The following is a 17,798-nucleotide window of genomic DNA, read 5'->3' on the forward strand; positions in this document are numbered from 1 at the left end:
GAAATTCACATAACACCCAGAAACCAAGCCCAACACAATGCAGTTATGTCTTCTGTTTTCAACTTTAACTTTTTATATCTGCCAGCTTTTTTCTAAGCAAGCAAAAATGAGGAAATGCTATATTTTTTTAAAAAATTAGGCTGTATTTGAACCCATTTGGTGGGAATTAAAATCTAATCCATAAATGAATAACCATTATTCAAAAATACTTTTCTATTGTATGGGGGAGTGGGGAAACCCTACTGTTAACTTTTTATGAACAATAAAGATTTTTTATCAAAGAGGATATTAAAAGTTAGTTACTACCTATATTTCATTTTTCCAAAACTTCTTTTTCTTTTCCTCCACATTCTTCAGAAGTTTTTATCTCTAATTATAATTCACATCAAAATGAGTGAAGGTTTTAGAAATGTGTCTATTTCCCATGGTTTCAAATTTTCCTTTGTGTCATGGTTTTCTGAGCTTACGGGTTGCTGTTTTTATAAACTGATTGTTTTGTTTCCAAGATGTTAGTATATTTTAAACAGTTTCTTAACTTTACAAAATTTATTTATTATGGTAAGCGGCTTTGTGTTGCTAGGTAGGACGGGAGGAAAAGAGATTTAAAAACCTGAGATATAAGTTTTATACTACCGTACACTTTTTACAAAGAACCTAAAGTTGTTATTTCATTGACCCATTGTTCCCTAAGGCTTGTGGTTTTTTTTTAAATAGAATGTTCTTTTAAGGGAAAAAAACTCTTATTCTTTTTTTTTTTTATAGGACCTTCTTAGATGCAGAGTTCTGACATCAGGAATATTTGAAACCAAGTTTCAAGTCGACAAAGTAAATTTCCAGTAAGTATCACTAATAGCGGGTGCTTAAATTGAGACTGGGCATTAAACTAACAGTGATATAGTAGAAATGTGCAAAATATTCCATAATATAGTGATCCAACTTGAGAAAAAGCCAATTCAAGCAGGGTTTTTCCTGTATTTCTGGAAGTAGGCATGGTTTATGGCCAGACAACATTTGGAATAACATAAAGCACTTCAGCATCCAGACAGTCTAATTTGAGAAATACATTAATACTCTGTCCTATCCCCATCCTCTGGGCTTGTATTGACCTATTTTGGAGGAAAACAGAATGTTCCAATAACATGTCTATGAAAAATTAATCTAACTATATCCATGTTGTGGTAATTAAAAGCGTTGTTCAATTCTGTCCCATTTCATTTTTATAGTCATCTAAGTTAGATTTGAGAGCCAGTTTGGTATAGTGGGTTAAGGTTTCAGGCTAGAAACCAGGAGACTGTGAGTTCTAGTTCTGTCTTGAGTACAAAGCCACTGGGTGACCTTGGGCCAGTCACTTCCTTTCAGTCCTAGAAATGAGGCAATGGCAAACCACTTCTGAAAAAATCTTGTCAAAAAAGATTTTTATAAGCAGACTTTTCCAGGGAGTCTCTGAAAATCGGACACAATTAAAAAGAAGAAGAAAGTTAGTTTTAGCCTTTTCTGTAAGCTATAAATTTTCCAAATAATACAAATTCATAACTCGGCAACTAATAAAAAGTTCACCCAAATAATGTACTTCAATTTTTAACTTGCAATATTAGTTATTGGAGAGAACACCATCAATGAGTAGGCTGAAAAGACATTTGGAATATATATTTGAAATACTGTCAGTGCTTGTTTTCCATAATTCTAGTAGCATTTTTTGCAGCCTGCAGCTGTTGGTGGGTGGGTGGGGAGGTCTTTAATAATCCTGCTTCCCTAGTTCTGAATCCCTCCCATTTTTTTTTTCTTTTCAGTATGTTTGATGTTGGTGGGCAAAGAGATGAACGTCGAAAATGGATCCAGTGTTTCAATGGTATATTCAGAAATCTGTTAAACTTGTGATAGACTATGAACATTTTCCATGTAATATAAACTGTATATTATATTAATGTGGAAATCCAGCTTTCCAATTACCTGAATACCAAATATATACTATTTGACATTTTGGGGATGTCTCCATAACCAGCTCAGCTCTTTAACTCACTGCATGCTTGTTTTCAGCATGTAGCTTTCTTTATAAGTTTTGTTTAGCTTCCATCACTTGTGATTAAATTACAAAAGAATGGATATTCACCTCTCCCTCCCTCCCCCCCATTTCTCTTTTTTTCCCCTCTCTCTCATACACTCACAGAGAGAGAGAGAGAGAGAGAATTGCATGTTTTATTCATTTCTATGGACCTACAGCGTGTATCCTACAAAATATCCTTTTTTCCTCCAATCACATTAGAGCTGCATTTTAGCTGATTTTTATTCCCTCACTCCCTCAGTATTATTTTTCTTCTTTTGAACTTATTCTTCTCTAAGTTATTTGCTCCCATTTGAACTGTTCGCCTTTTCCCTAAGCTCTTCCATTTTCTCTTTTTCTAACTTTTTTTTCTTTATGGAGCCGAATTAAAGAAAAATACATTCAAAGCCAAAGAGTATTGATTAAGGATGTTTCCCTTTGCTTTTGTGTTTTAGATGTAACTGCTATAATATTTGTGGTAGCCAGCAGTAGCTATAACATGGTTATACGAGAAGACAATCAGACCAACCGGCTTCAAGAAGCATTAAACCTCTTCAAAAGTATCTGGAACAACAGGTCCGTCTCTTTAGTTTTGACCAATCATGTCATTCATAATTCTAGCTTATGTTTATTTCTGTCTGTATTGTGTAAGGCACCGAACCCATGCTATTATAAATTCTAAGAGAATGTACATTATTTCAGTGAAGTATGTTTTTTATAAAAATTATTCATTTATTTATTAAATTTAGATGCCACACTTCTCATGATCAAGCAACTCTGAATAATTAATATAATGTCTTAAATTGCTTTATATTTCTTTATACCTTAATTGTTTTATTGTCATTTTAACGGTATATGGGTCTGTTTCTCTAGGTGGCTACGGACCATTTCAGTTATTCTTTTTCTGAACAAACAAGATCTGCTAGCAGAGAAAGTTTTGGCAGGCAAATCAAAAATTGAAGATTACTTTCCAGAATTTGCTCGTTACACAACCCCAGAAGATGGTAAGAAAGTTGATAGTACACTTTGAAAAATGTTTTTCTCTGTTACTATAAAAGAAAAAAGTGAGAGAAAGAACGAAGGGATTGATTTTTCCTGTCTAATATCTATATGATAACAATTGTGTATAAAAATTGTGGTAAACAGTGTATAAATGTTATATACAATTGTTATAAACAATGAACAATTGTTTAGGAATTTTTTTACTCCTTTTTGTGATCACTGATTGTTACTATATTATGCTTGAATCAGTTCTTTCTCTCAAACTGCTTGCAGTATAAATCAGACAAATACTTGATCCAGGATGGAGTACTGTCAGTGATAGGCTTCTGTTAAAAATTATTTAGAGTCCATAATTTTCAGGGTAAGCAATGAAGACCCTTCCAAGTGTCATCAATCAAAGTACTGTAGCCTAAAACCTGGATATTTTCCCTCTCTGAAGCAGAGCAGAATATATTAACCAAGAGGATTTCTTCTGTTAACAGAAAACTTCTAAATTTTTTGGAACAGCTTTGTATGAGGAAAAAAAGTATCCCATCCAGTGAGATCCTTTTTTTTTTTTTTTGTACTTTTTTCAATAACATTTTATGGTCCTGTGTAGTTTCTAGACTGGTTCACTTTTTGAAGTGATTATTCACTACAGCTCTCTTTCTATAATAGAAGACTGAAGATCTCTGCAAGCAAGCAGGTCACACACAGTCCCCCAACACTTAAATTGTGGTTCCAGAATATCACAAGTCCAAAATTCAGTGACTGTTACAGCAGAGGTCCCCAACCTTTCTGGCTTTGCAGACTGGCCGGGGAAGAGAGGATGGTTCAATGCGAGTGGCAGGCAAGCACACACAGCTCTACTTGCATGAGCACCGCTCACACAAATGGAGCACGCATGTGCCCGCCTGCTACTCCCATGAGTGGGGATGCATCCACTCGCCCACCACTTCTGTGGCCTGGTTCCGAACAACTCAGTGTCCAGCAGTGGGCCACAGCCCAAGGAATGGGGACCCCTGAGTTAAGGCATCTACTAACTTTCAGGCCTGTCCTGACCAATGGTTGACCTTACATCTCCTTAAGATCAAAAAATAAATAGGAGAAGATAGCGTAAATAATATATTTATTGTTATTTGAATTTCAGTTCTTTATCTGAAACATTTTAATTAATTTTAAGTGAATGAGTCTGAGTGAGATTTATTTATTTATATTTATTTAATTAATTAATTTTTTTTATTTATTTAAATAATTTATATGGCTGCCCACTCCCTTTCAGTGACACTAGGTGTCTTCCAAAAAAATAAAATCCCAATATGCAAAGAGTAAAAACAATAACCCCCTACCCTTTATGCTTGTTGATGTTTTGTTAAAGCCATTTGAGTACAACAATAATAATGAAAATGCAGCTTTCAGCTGATCCACTCTTCTAATGTGAGTCTATATTTAAAGAGGTATTTTGCAATGCTTATGCTTTTAGGCACTAAAATATTTTCTTTAATCTCTCCTGTGAATCGAAATAAAAGTATTTTTATAAAACTATTCCAAGATAACTTTTTTTTGTTGTTCTTTACTTTTTTTTTTTTAAATGAGCAGCAACACCAGAACCTGGCGAGGATCCTAGAGTTACAAGGGCCAAGTATTTTATTAGAGATGAATTTCTTGTAAGTAGGCTCTCTTTACTGTTCCTGTTTTTATCAGACATGACCTTGCTTCTGCTTGCTTTTATAGTCAGCTATGTTTAGAGCTATTTAACTTTCTCTTTGAGAAGCGTCTCAGTAACTCTACAAAGCAGAATTGCCATTTGATGGACATTTCTGAGATGTGATTTGAGTAACCAAGTTTTTTAACTTGGGTCACCAAAGGCAGTCCTCACTTACCAACCACCATTGGAAGCAACAACTCCAGGGCTAAGTATTGTGGTAGTTAAACCAAAAAAATAAATAAATCATGTGACAGTGCCAAACTTATGACATCACTGTGCTTCCATCATTAAGTGAATCCTTGCATTTATTACGCGAAGCATCGTGTGAGTGCAACTTGTGATTTCATTTAGAGAATACAGAATAACTGTGTTGGAAGGTACCTTGGAGGTTTTCTAGTCCAACCCCTTGTTCAGGCAGGAAAAACTATATACGATTTCAGACAAATGGTTGTCCAATCTCTTCATAAAAACTTCAGTGTTCTCCCTTGATTCCGCTTGTTGGAGGCCAGTTGTGAAACTTGCAAATGGTGATCACATGATCATGGGATGCTACGATGGCCGTAAATGTGAGGACTGGTCACAAACCTGTTTGTTTTCCAACCACTGTGACTTCAAACAGTTGCTAAACAAGGCAATCGGTAAGCTAGGACACCCTGTAAAAGAAGTCTGTGATTTACGACCAGTTGAGCTCAAAATTTCTGTTGTCTGAAGAGAGACAACTGTTAAGTGAAGTTTTCCCAATTTTATGACTTTTCTTGCCACAATTGTTAAGTGAATCATTGTGGTTGTTAAGTTAGTAACACGGTTGTAAAGTGAATCGGGCTTCCCCATTTGCTTTTTTTGTCAGAAGGTCACAAAGGGGGATCACATGACCCTGGGACACTGCAGCGGCCATAAATATGAGTGTCTGAATTTTGCCAAGTGTCTGAATTTTGATCATGTGACTATGGGGATGCTTCAACAGTCATAAGTCTGAAAAAAAGATCATAAATCACTTTTTTCTTTTCAATGCCATTGTAACTTCAAGCGGTCACTAAACGAACTGTTGTAAGTCGAGGACTTGCTGTGCAACCTTTTGCCTTTGGTTGTTCCATCACAGTTCATGGAATTTAGTAGTGCTTCATTAACATCGAACCACCACCTTAACAATACTGTTTATGATCTTTTTTTTAATCATAGATTCAGAAGGGTCTGGATTTGAACAAGTGTCATTTGTATCTACCTAGTTAGCAGCATTTAGCCCACAAAGCTGCATATTTTTAAACCGAATTCTCCACCCAATTTGCTGGCTGATTTTTTTTCCAGAAGATTTGTATTCCATCTGCATTTGTCTGGACATATGAGATTCTTAGAACTTAGGGAAAAGGAGTCTAGAGAAGGGAGATGGGAGGTGGGAAATGGATGATATGCTAGAAAAACTGACGTGACTTTTCTCTCTGCTGCCCTTCCAGAGAATCAGCACAGCCAGTGGAGACGGACGGCATTACTGCTACCCTCACTTCACCTGCGCCGTAGATACAGAAAACATTCGGAGGGTTTTCAATGACTGTCGGGACATTATTCAAAGGATGCATCTTCGCCAATATGAGTTGTTGTGATAGAGCGCACTTTTTCCTCTGTTTTGGACTCCTTGTTCCTTACTAAAAAGAAAAGAAAAAAAAAACCTGGCCCACATAACGTGGAAGAGAACTGTTGCAGACTCTCTCTCTCTGATTTGCATCCTTCAGTCTTTTTTCCTTGCTGGACAAAGAGCAGCCTTTCTGTCTTGTTTCACTCCCTTGGAACGGAGAAATAGTCCCCCCCGCGCAAAAAAAAAAAAAAAAGGCTATTTCTGCAGCCAGGGTGAGGTTTTTCTCTTTAACATGGCCCTTAACGAAACAAAACCCAAACAATGCAAAACAAAAGAATTAACGGGCCGAAGGGTCAAGCACCTGAGAAGATTTGGGATTTCAATTAAATATTTAAAAGCAAACAAAAAAAAAAACATACACACACACACACAAAAAGAGGGAGAACTTTAGATAATCATTACTGTTGTGGGCATGATCATTTATCCCATGATTTCAACTGTATCCATTCACCGCGTCCAACTAAGGAAGGTGCCAAGTTCTAAGGGCAGCCGCTTCGGTTTGGGTTTTTTTGCCTCTGAATGTGACTTTTGAGTGGAAATACTGACATTTCTACAATGGCAAACCTAGACAGTAGAAAACCAACTGCTACCTTCAGAAAAGTGTTGCTGAACCGTGATGTCCTGATTATCAGGGACAGTGCAAAATGAACTGCATTCTAGCCTGTGATTGCAGAAAGATTTAACCACACACTGTTTTCAGTTTGTCCACTGTCGATCCTATCTTTTTATTTTATATATATATATATAAATATATATATTAAAAAAATCTTTATATATATATAAAATCTTCCTTTTCCTGTTCCCCTGTCTTTCCCCTTCTTCTATTTCCTCTTATCCTCTTTCCATGCTTTCTTTCTTTTTTTTTTTCCACCACTCCCCTAGTTTTTATTTTACTGCTGGATTATTATTCTTGTACAGACTGTAAAATGTATTATTTTGTACAACTTTATTGAAAAAAAAAATAACTTGTAGAAGATCTTTGTGCCTTGATTATGGCTGTACCTGTGCAATGAGCTAAGATGTAAGTATGTTTGATTGCGCTGTACAGCTTTGTCAAATCTTTCAGCAGCATTCGCTCAAGGTAGGGAAAAATTTATCTGTAGTTTAGGGATTTTTTTTTCCTGGTTTATAAAAGGAGGGGGTGGGGAATACTGTTTAGTATATAAAAAAAAAAGTACAAATCGTGCAAACTTAACCACTTTAAAAGTGAGTTCTACAACAAGCGAGCAGATGTTTCAGCATCATGCTTTTTAATTTTTAGCTTTAATTCATTTAAATCTCTATCCAAATGCAAAACATGGCTTGTTTCTACATAAACCAAATTTTGCTACAAATTATCAATGTTAGTCTTTGTCATTCATAGTATTTTTTTTTTGTGCAAAAAGATAAAAACAGAACAAAAAAATCAATATTATAGGCACTGCACAGGCCTAGAGGCTGTCTTCATGCTGGGTCTAAGACTTTTCCACCCAACGCTAACTCCTCTAACAGGCATAATGATAAAATGTACCTTGCCCCTAGATCTGGTCACTGAATTTCAGTTTCAAATGACATTTTACTTCTCTTTTAATAAAGAGATAACTTAAAACATTGTTTTATATATTAACTATATAAGTAGCTTAAAGTGGAGACGTGTGGATTTTTTTTTCTTAAACTTGAATAATTTATGCAAATTATATGCTTAGGACAACATGTGGTACAGTTTTTAAAAAAAAGCAAAAATCACTGTAGCAATAAGACAGCATGTAATTTTAGTAACTATTACACTGCTTTATATTTTATACTTAGGTGTTTCATGTCTTTGTGAGATATTACTTTTTCATGTGTCTAAACCTACCTGTACAAATTTGTACAAAGTCTAAAATTACAGCTATAATAACACGTCTAGAACAGTGTTAGCCTATTTTCCTCAAGCCCATTTCTTGGCCCCTTGAAGTAGGGGAACATGGGTCTTAATACAGCAATTATTTTTTAAAATTGCCTTTTACACACGTGCTTCTATTTTCGCAGGGCATCACTTAACCTTCCCTGTTAGGAAGGCATCCATTTCAGGAACTGTCTTGTGTCCCAAATTTCTGCTTGGTGGCAGGAGTCTTTGTAATACCCAAGGACTCTACATATTCCAGGTTTTTCACATCAGCAATTGGAGAAAATTGAGAAAACGCATTTCCCTATCGATTTTCACTTTTAATAGACACGAAATGTTGGTGATCCTTCAGTTTTTAGTTGATTGGCACCATTAGCCAATACAAGGATATATTTCTCCCCGGTAGAATAGGAACAATTGCAACGTCTTTTATGGCATCCTTCTTGGTATTGGCTCTCCATGCATAAATTTGGGGTAACGGGGGCAATCAAGGGGAAGGAGCACATCATTTCCGAATTTTTCTTTCTGGTTTCTGCTATTGCAGAATCCAAGATCAATGAGCCACATCAGATTTTAAGAGACAGCATTTGTCTCCTCGGGTGTAGGAGCTGAAGCTGTTGAACAGTTGACTGTGTATCTGCCACGGGGCCTTTGCATCTCGGGCTGTGTCTGCTATTAAGTGGATTGAAAAGATCAGTTTGTAATCGTAAAACGTTTTGAAGAGGTACTGCCTTGCGAGCATTTGGAATCGGTGACAAAGTCGTACTCACAAATTTATTTTTAGTTGGTGCCTGCTAGGGTTGCGGGGGCGGGGGGGGGAGACAAAAAACCTATACACCAGCATTTCTCAACTTCAGCAACTTTAAGCTGTGTGGGACTTCAAGTCCCAGAATCCCTCAGTCAATTGGCTGAGGAATTCTGGAAATTGATGTCTGCACAGCTTAAAGTGGCCTACATTGAGAAACGCTGGTATGTATACACATGTAAATGTATGTAAATGCACTCTTGGACACATATACACAGATTATGAAATGTGAGCCTTAATTTTTTTTTAAACAAAAGCCAAAACTTGTTAAGTTTAGTGCCAAACTTATTTTATTAATCTTTATTAAGTCCTAGGGAAGGGAAGAAGATGAATAATAATTAAATGAAGTATTTACAAGGAATGTGATGTGTGATCTAGGAAAAACAAAATATTGCCTCATCTTTAAAAGTAAGGACACTTTGGGTGAATAGATAAAAGTTTATGTAATAAAGTATATCTGCGCGTGTGCATATGCACGCTTACACACATCCCATTAAAATATACTTCCTATGGAGCTTTATATGAATGGAAACATTTGACAGATTTAAAAAAAAAAACAAAGTTGGGTTGGAGGGAGCCGTTCGGTTTGCACATGTCTAGAAAGAAAGCGAGTGTGTGTGTGTCTTTCTGTCTCTTGAGTTTGTGCAATTTGGTGGCCTGGTAACCGCAAGTCTTATTTTTAACATTTTTCTTGTTTTGTTTTTCTTTTCAATACAAAAATCCCATAAAGCTTCAGTGCTTGCTATTTAGTTCTGTGTTTTCTTCTGTCTCTAATTTAATTGCCTTAACTTTGGAGTTAGTTGAAGTATTTCCATCTAATCTTCATCTTTTCCTTCAATTTCAATTTCCTATTTATTTATTTGAACTTTAGGTTCAGGTAAATTACCATAACTGGGGGAAAAGCTGGTTTTCACTGGTCCAGAAATTTCTGGTTTTTAACAGCCAAGGTATTTTCTAAATATTTGTCCCTATCCTAAAATGCACGATGCCCCATACTTCTATTTAGTAAAATTGAAAGTGGATTTTTAGGGTTACATGCATCATCATATAACTTTCAGGGTGTGACTTTATTACCAATAACAGTGCTATTATGAAAATATTTCTTCCCAGCTCATTACTGCAATGATTCCAACATACGTAGGATCCCCTGGTTTTAATTTTTTCCCCCAGCTCTTTGGATGAATTTAGGCTGCTGCTGTTTCATGTTTTGCCAGTGTGTAAATCAAGTGAATTTAAAACATAACATGCCATGCTAGTCCCCTACAACATTGACTGACTATTTGACATATTTTGTACAAAAATAATAATAAATTGTAGAGATATTTTCAAAACGGATCTTTGTAACAAATGGATGTTAAAATACTGCACACTTCCAAGAGTGGAATGTACTATTTCTCGAGTTCTTTTTATACTAAGTTAAATATCCTGGGAATGAAAAAAAGGTGAATGCAAAACTTTGTAGAAGCCACTCAGTTCCTAATGAATAAGCAAGAATCAGACAGGTAGTCCTCAACTTATAACAGTTTGTTTAATGACTGTTCAAATTACAATGGCACTGAAAAAAGTGATCTATGACTGGTTTTCACACAATAGTTGATGCATCCCCATGGCCATGTGATCAAAATTCAGATTCCTGGCAACTAACTCATATTTATGATGGTTGCGGTGTTCCAGGATCATGTGATCACTTTTTGTAACCACTTGACAAGCGAAGTCAATGTGGAAGCCAGATTCACTTTTCAACTTACTTAAACAGAACAACTGCAACGAGCCACTTAACAACTGTGGCAAGGAAAGTTATAAAATGGGGCAAAACTCATCAAATGTTTCACTTGGCAACAGAAATTTTGGGCTCCATCGCAGTCATAAATCAAGGACTATTTGTACTTGGTAATAGCCCTTTTTAATTCTCCCTCTCATCTCTAACACATTTTGCTATTCTATCTCACTAGAATAAATTTGCATGTGTTTTGGAATGGCTTAAGATCAGATTGTGGAGAAGTGGCTCCTACCTTTAAGATTCATTAGAACTCACTGTTCTCTCTGGAGCAGTTCAAAAAATGCTACCTACTCAATTATTCTGCCTATTTCATATTATTGTACCCAATTAACTATGGAAAACCTATCGCAGAACACAATCCTTAATGAAGCCTTAAAATTATTTAATACCCATATTGTGCAAAGCTTTTTGATGTTTATAATGCAATTGAATAAATCAAAAATTTGCATTATCCCACCAATTCAACATAAAGTCATGGTATGACGATAAATTCCCCCAACTATTTTCAGTCAACCAGAACATTTTCTTGAGAGCTCAGTAAAGATGGGAATAGTTCCTTAGACCAGCATGGATTAGATCTTGTTCTGTTTGCTGTAAAAATGCACAGAGTGAATGAAGAAAGAAATAGACAGGATAGAACCTTGATGATTGTTTCAAAGATAATCACCAGGGAGTTCCATACTATCAAAGCAATTGTGCGTATCTGCATGAACTCTGTGAACCTGATGTGTATGGCTTTAAAAACATTTTCCTTGCCAATCTTCAGTAGATAATGTACGATCTATGGTTTATTGCAAGTGGAGTGATCTTGCTGTATAAATATAATGCAGTTTCTGAAGATTTTAGGGTGTCTGGTGTTTCAGACAACCCGTATTGGAATCAAAGAACAAAAATTGGATTCTCACTGTATTTGTAACATATCTTTCTGTTCCTTGGCGGTTCCAAATAATTTTTAAAAAAAAATAATCAGGAAAAAAACAAGTGAAGCAACTAATTTGGTTAATAGCCTTCAGACAGATCATTAGTCTGATACTCCAAAGTCCAAAGTTTGATACCTCCAAACCAGCTTTGCTGGCTGAGGAACTCTGGGAGTTGAAGTCTACAAGTCTTAAAAGAGCCAAGTTTGCAGACCCCTGCTGTAGACAACCAGTTTGTTAATGGGACATCATTATTAAATAGAACAGTGTTTCTCAACCTTGGCAGCTTGGAGATGGGTGGGCTTCAACTCCCATGCTGGCTGGGGAATTCTGGGAGTTGAAGCCCACCCATCTTCAAGCTGCCAAGATTGAGAAACGCTGGCATCTATGCCAGTTAGTACCTTGAAAAAAATAGATTACATTATATTTTGGTGTTTTTATGAGCTAAATACTAAAACTTGATAGTTGGTGCTATTTGAATAATGATGGTCTGCAATGCATACCAATAACTTCAGCATAATTCTTATCCTTCTGATATTGAGATTTCAGCAATAGACTTCGTTAGCTAAGTGTAAAAGTCACAATTCCAGTGAAAAGCATACTTAGCTGAGAAATAATCTCTATTATTAATGCACAGAAATTTAGACTAACACTTAATGGAAGCCACTTAAGGTGGCTTCCATTAAAAGAACAATGTCCCTATGCTTGCATATCTATCTACAGCCTTTGGCTTGAATTCTGCTGTTTACTACCCTGTCCAAAAAAAAAAAAAGTATTACTTATGCAACAAACCTTGAACTTAGCCTACAAAAAATATTTCAAGCAATTAGCAAAGACTTTAACTGAAAGAACTGAACAGATGTTGATTGAAGCATTTTATCAAATAATACAACAGGTAACATTCAAAATAAGAGCCAGTTTGGTATACCGTTAAGGCACCGAGCTTTCTCTCAGCCCCAGGAAGGAGGCAATGGCAAGCCACTTCTGAATAACCCTGCCAAGAAAACTACAGAGAATTGTCCAAGCAGTCACCAGGAGACAAACTGACTCATAGACACACACACATATGCAAACACACACACACACACACACACGAAATGGTGCTTAATAATTTCTAACTATTAGGATTGAGGTTAGAAAGATACAGGGGAAAAATGAAGTCCATTATTAACACTTAAAATAGCTGTTACAGATAACCCCAAGAAAAGCACAGCTACTTTTCCTCTGCAGTATTAAGGGCAGGATTTAACCTGTGTGATGCCAACAAATATAGGTATAGTGACCCTAGCCTGGTAGGTGTTGCTTATTGTTTCCAGATTGCTGCGATTACATTCAGAGATTATTTTGATACAATCAAGTCCTACATTTCTTGCAAATGTACCACATTCCAGAAACTACTGCAAGTAATTCAGGGCAACATTAACAGGCTCTGGTTGGGCTGCCCTGTTTAAAACTTACAGGGTGTTTTGGAATAGTGATAGTAGCCCCGATTGGTGGTGCATACCAGAGGTGGGTTTCAGCAGGTTCTGACCAGTTCTGGAGAACCGGTAGTGGAAATTTTGAGTAATTCAGAGAACCGGTAGTAAAAATTCTGACTGGCCCCGCCCCCATCTATTCCTTGCCTCCTAGTTGATCGGGAGGAAATGAGGATTTTACAGTAAACTTCCCCTGAAGTGGGGTGGGAATGGAGATTTTACAGTATCCTTCCCCTGCTATGTCCACCAAGCCACGCCCACCAAGTCACGCCCACAGAACTGGTAGTAAAAAAAATTGAAACCGACCACTGGTGCATATCTTTAGTTGGGATTCTCCACAAGTTCCATGGAGTTTATGTGGAATTTATTAAGTCTTTATTTCCCAGCATTCTTTTACTGTGCTGAATTCCAGCCAGTATCACTTTATAAATATAGTCAAGTCTTCAGTAGGAAGATTCCAAGTCTTTTTTTTAATCTCACCTATTAAGATAAACTGTAGATGGCTGATATCACTGGTGCTTATTACGCCTATGAATCCTGCAGCCCTTTGAACAGAAAAAGGACTTATCAATTTGAGTTGTTCTTCTTGAAAGGACTCAGTTCTAGTTGGTTCTTGTCACTACCCATCTTAGAATGTTTGGCTTACTGGACCAACTAAGACCAACTAATGGACGCTGGTAGAATCTGCAGCCCCAATTTTAACATTAAGTAGACTACCCTATTTCTATACATAAAGCTAAATAGACCCATATTTTAATTTTTTTCTAAATAGATCTAGAATTTTATTCACTTTTTTTTTCAATTGTATACCTCACACCCTTTCCTCTAGTGTCTTCCTCTTTCAGTAAACCTTTGGGCTGACAGACCGATGTGCCTTTTTACATGTTTATCATATTTCCTATGCACTTGGAAATGTGCATGCTGTTTGATACCAGACCAGTAGAAGCAAGCAGGATTTCCCCCTGGTTTTCAAGCAGACTAGTTTGAGTTGGAGAATTCTCCATTGCAGGATTGGAGCCTGTCTTGATGCTGAAATCCTGTCTCTACTGACCTACTTTACGGAAAGCATCAAGATAGTCTTTAAAAGAGGGAGTCCCTATTACACTGATGGTAAATCATCGTAAAATCAAAGAAAAAATATCAAGTACTTCTAGAGAGTTTCCTTTCAAATAAACCCATCCATTAATATATAAAATATGGTATATTGAAATATTTAATCATTTATTTGATTGATTTTTTTATGGCCACCCATCTCAGTCAATGACTTTGGGTGGAGATTTTTTACACACACACACACAGTATGTTCCAAGAGTAAACAGATCTCCCCTATGCCCAACTATATCTACTGCTAAGAAGACGCAAGGAAGGACTTAGCAATGAATGTGTTGTGGACTAAGCAATTATTTGGATGTCAAACATTTGGAACTTTAACATACATTTTGTAATTTGGATGTATTACTACACTGGATAATAGCTGGATTATCCAATATTTTAATTTCATAGTCCACGTATTGGCTTATATATTAGCCCACATAGTATCTAACTATGCCTTATACACTGTAAGCCGCCCTGAGTCTTCGGAAAAGGGCGGGATATAAATGTAAAAAAAAAACAAAAAACCAACCTTCATTATATTGACTGATGCTTTTTCAATATTCAGGTTGTCACTTCTATAGAGTGTTGTACTCTCCTAACATGTTGCTCTTCAGATTGATTTTTAAAAAAAACAAACTGAATTTTTAACTTTAAAAAGGTGTTTAAAGAATTTAAAAAACACATATACAGCTAAGTAACATCACATTAAGAGACATAATGAAATAAGCAAAAGCCAAGGCATTACGACAAAAAGTATCAATAATTATGTGAAATTGGGCATTACCTGAACAGAGTAACTCAACTAAGTTCAAACATGTGCATATTAAATAAAATAGCATTAAATGAAATATGATTAGCTTGTAACTGGATTTACTGAAGATATGCTTCACAATCCCTGCTGTTATTTATTTGCTTTTACAGCCCACCCTAGACAACAGGAATTATTACTTGGGTAATAGAATGATTATGGATATCATTTTGACTTCTTGGCAGTTGTGGGATTCAAATAATTTAACAACTGGTTCTCTGCCTTAATGATTTCTTCCAACAACCAGTTCACCAAACTGCTCAGAAAGTTAACAACCGGTTCTTTCGAAGTGGTGCGAACTGGCTGAATCCAGTGGTGGGTTTCAAATTTTTTTACTACCGGTTCTGTGGGTGTGGCTTGGTGGGCATGGCTTGGTGGGTGTGGCAGGGGAAGGTTACTGCAAAATCCCCATTTCCTCCGGATCAGCTGGGACTTGGGAGGCAGAGAATAGATGGGGGCGGGGCCATTCAGAATTTTTACTACCGGTTCTCTGAACTACTCAAAATTTCTGCTACCAGTTCTCCAGAACTGGTCAGAACCTGCTGAAACCCACCTCTGGCTGAATCCCACCACTGCTTTGTGGGTATTTTGGCTCTTTATGTTAGCACAACAACACAAATAGCATTTATTTAATGAAAAATATGGCTCAGAAAGTTTCATAGGCTTAATACTACCTTAAAAATACATCACATTCTCCTCAGCCTTTTTGAAAGACAATATGCAAGAAAGATATTTAAATGAATGGAAAAAATGGATTGACTATATTCAAAACAGATATCAGACTACAAGTTATCAGACTGCCTTTGAATGATTAGGATGTATTATTTTTGATTGTTTCGGGGGAGGTTAGGAATTGATGAGAGTTGTAGGAGTATAATTCAGTTAGGAGGGAAATTTTTTTAGCATATGTTTGTTTTATTTTTAACTATACCTTGTGTTTGTTCCGGGAAGTCGGGGGGGGGGGAGGGGGAAAAGGGGGGGAAAGTTGTAAAACTTTTTCAATAAAAAAAAATACATCACATTCTTAATAAAGCTATATCGTACTATTTTTAAACTGGGCGTTGTAGTCTCAAAATCCCAATTATGTTCTCAGCCTATATATAATCTGTTGTAGTATATAAAATATGGCTGTATTATGCAATTCTCTTTGTGGGATGCTCTTGAAGACCATTTGTAAGCTACAACTGGTCTGAAATGCAGTGGAGTGGTCAGTAATGAGCATGTCGTGGTATGGACATGTATCCCTGCTCTTTTGTGAACAGCACAGAAGGCCAGTTGGCTTCTGAAGGCAATTCAAGATGTTGGCTATCATTTACAAAGCCCTAGAGCCTGTCTACTTGAAGGACCATCTGTCTCTGTATGTTTCTGCCCATCCAGTCAGGTCAGTTAGAATATGCCAGGTCCCACCAATTAAATTTTGTGAGATCCGGGAAGTGTAGTGCTGGAAAATATGTCCATCTGGGTTCAGTTCCAAGTGGGAAGAAAGACACTGGAAACATGGAGGCTGCTTGGAAGGATGGTTTAATGGTGAAGCAGAACCACCAAGCACGTGTGATTCTAGGTAGAAGACCAAATGGAGTGGAGAGTGAGATATATTTATACCCTCTCTTGGCCCTTGCAAGAAATGTATCCTATTGGTTGTCAGATTCCCAGAGGGCTATGCAGGGGCCCAGCTATCTTTGTAGGCTGTCTGTGTCCCAGGCTTGGTTGAATCTTGCTGGGTGATGATGTAATGAAGAGGGTTGTGTTCTGAAAGGGTGTTGGGCAATTCCTATTATGGCTTAATGGCTTTGTCCTGGTTTGGATCTTGAGTGAGGGCTAATCTTATCACCCTGGAGCTGAAGGCCTTTTGTCTTGTAGATAGGATGGCCCAGTCTTTCTGGGGCTATTAACAAAGGTGGGGGCTGCTTTCCAAGAGCATGCTCCTCCTTTTCTCATCCAGAGAGGTATAATATTCTGCCTTTTTAATATTTCCTAGAATATTTCATTTTTCTAGAAGGGTGGGTGCTAACTTTCTACAGTACCTTGTCAGTGATGGCTTTTCTGCAAATTATTAACAGCCCCACTTGCTATGGAGTTGGGTGGCCTCAAAATTGGAATTAATAAATACATAAATACTTGTGGCCAACATATGCGGTGATAGCCAGTAATTTAGATAGTTTTAAAATGGGACTGAAGAAATGTATGAAGAATAGAAATGCTGAGCTCCAGAATCCCTAGTTCTATCCTTGAAATGCCAGTTGCTAGAGGAAGATCCTCCTTTTCCTCTGTGCTTGTTTCCCAAATGCAGCTGGATTAGACATTTCATCTATCAGGATTCTTTTTGTGTTAACTCCTGATAACACAAGGAAAGGGACAGGAAAGCATTCAGAAATCCATGCATTTTTAAGCTGCTGTGGTTGGTAACAGATTTCGGCCATGGTGCTGCTGTTTCAGAGACATTGACCTGAAGTTCACTGTAATAGTTTTGAAGGGATGCAGAATTGCCAAAAGATGTTGTTGGAAGAAATATTGTTCTAGGTTCAGTTCCAAGTGGGGAAAAATACACTGGAAACATGGAGACTGCTTGGAAAGATGGTTTAATGGTGGACAGGAATCACATGGCTTGAGTTCCTGAGTACAAAAGGCGATCACATGCTTCAAGGTGTTGGATGAAGAACTAGAGAGAAAAAAGGGGAGCCCAAGATACTG

The 17,798-nt window shown here is 36.9% G+C and overlaps 1 protein-coding gene across 2 annotated transcripts in view; it reads left to right on the top strand.

Annotated features, from left to right (window-relative positions):
• GNAS (GNAS complex locus) overlaps nt 1–8,250 on the top strand; it is a 234,030-nt gene extending 225,780 nt beyond the window's left edge. For both annotated transcript variants that reach the window (XM_058177622.1, XM_058177623.1), the window contains exons 7-12: nt 763–836; nt 1,791–1,849; nt 2,497–2,617; nt 2,915–3,045; nt 4,622–4,689; nt 6,182–8,250. In XM_058177622.1, the coding sequence (XP_058033605.1) occupies nt 763–836; nt 1,791–1,849; nt 2,497–2,617; nt 2,915–3,045; nt 4,622–4,689; nt 6,182–6,328 (600 nt within the window). In that variant the 3' untranslated portion in view covers nt 6,329–8,250. The remainder of the gene's footprint in view (nt 1–762; nt 837–1,790; nt 1,850–2,496; nt 2,618–2,914; nt 3,046–4,621; nt 4,690–6,181) is intronic.
• The last annotated feature ends 9,548 nt before the right edge of the window (nt 8,251–17,798 follow it).

Source organism: Ahaetulla prasina, chromosome 3 (genome assembly GCF_028640845.1).
Source record: "Ahaetulla prasina isolate Xishuangbanna chromosome 3, ASM2864084v1, whole genome shotgun sequence".
NCBI classification, from domain to species: domain Eukaryota; kingdom Metazoa; phylum Chordata; class Lepidosauria; order Squamata; family Colubridae; genus Ahaetulla; species Ahaetulla prasina.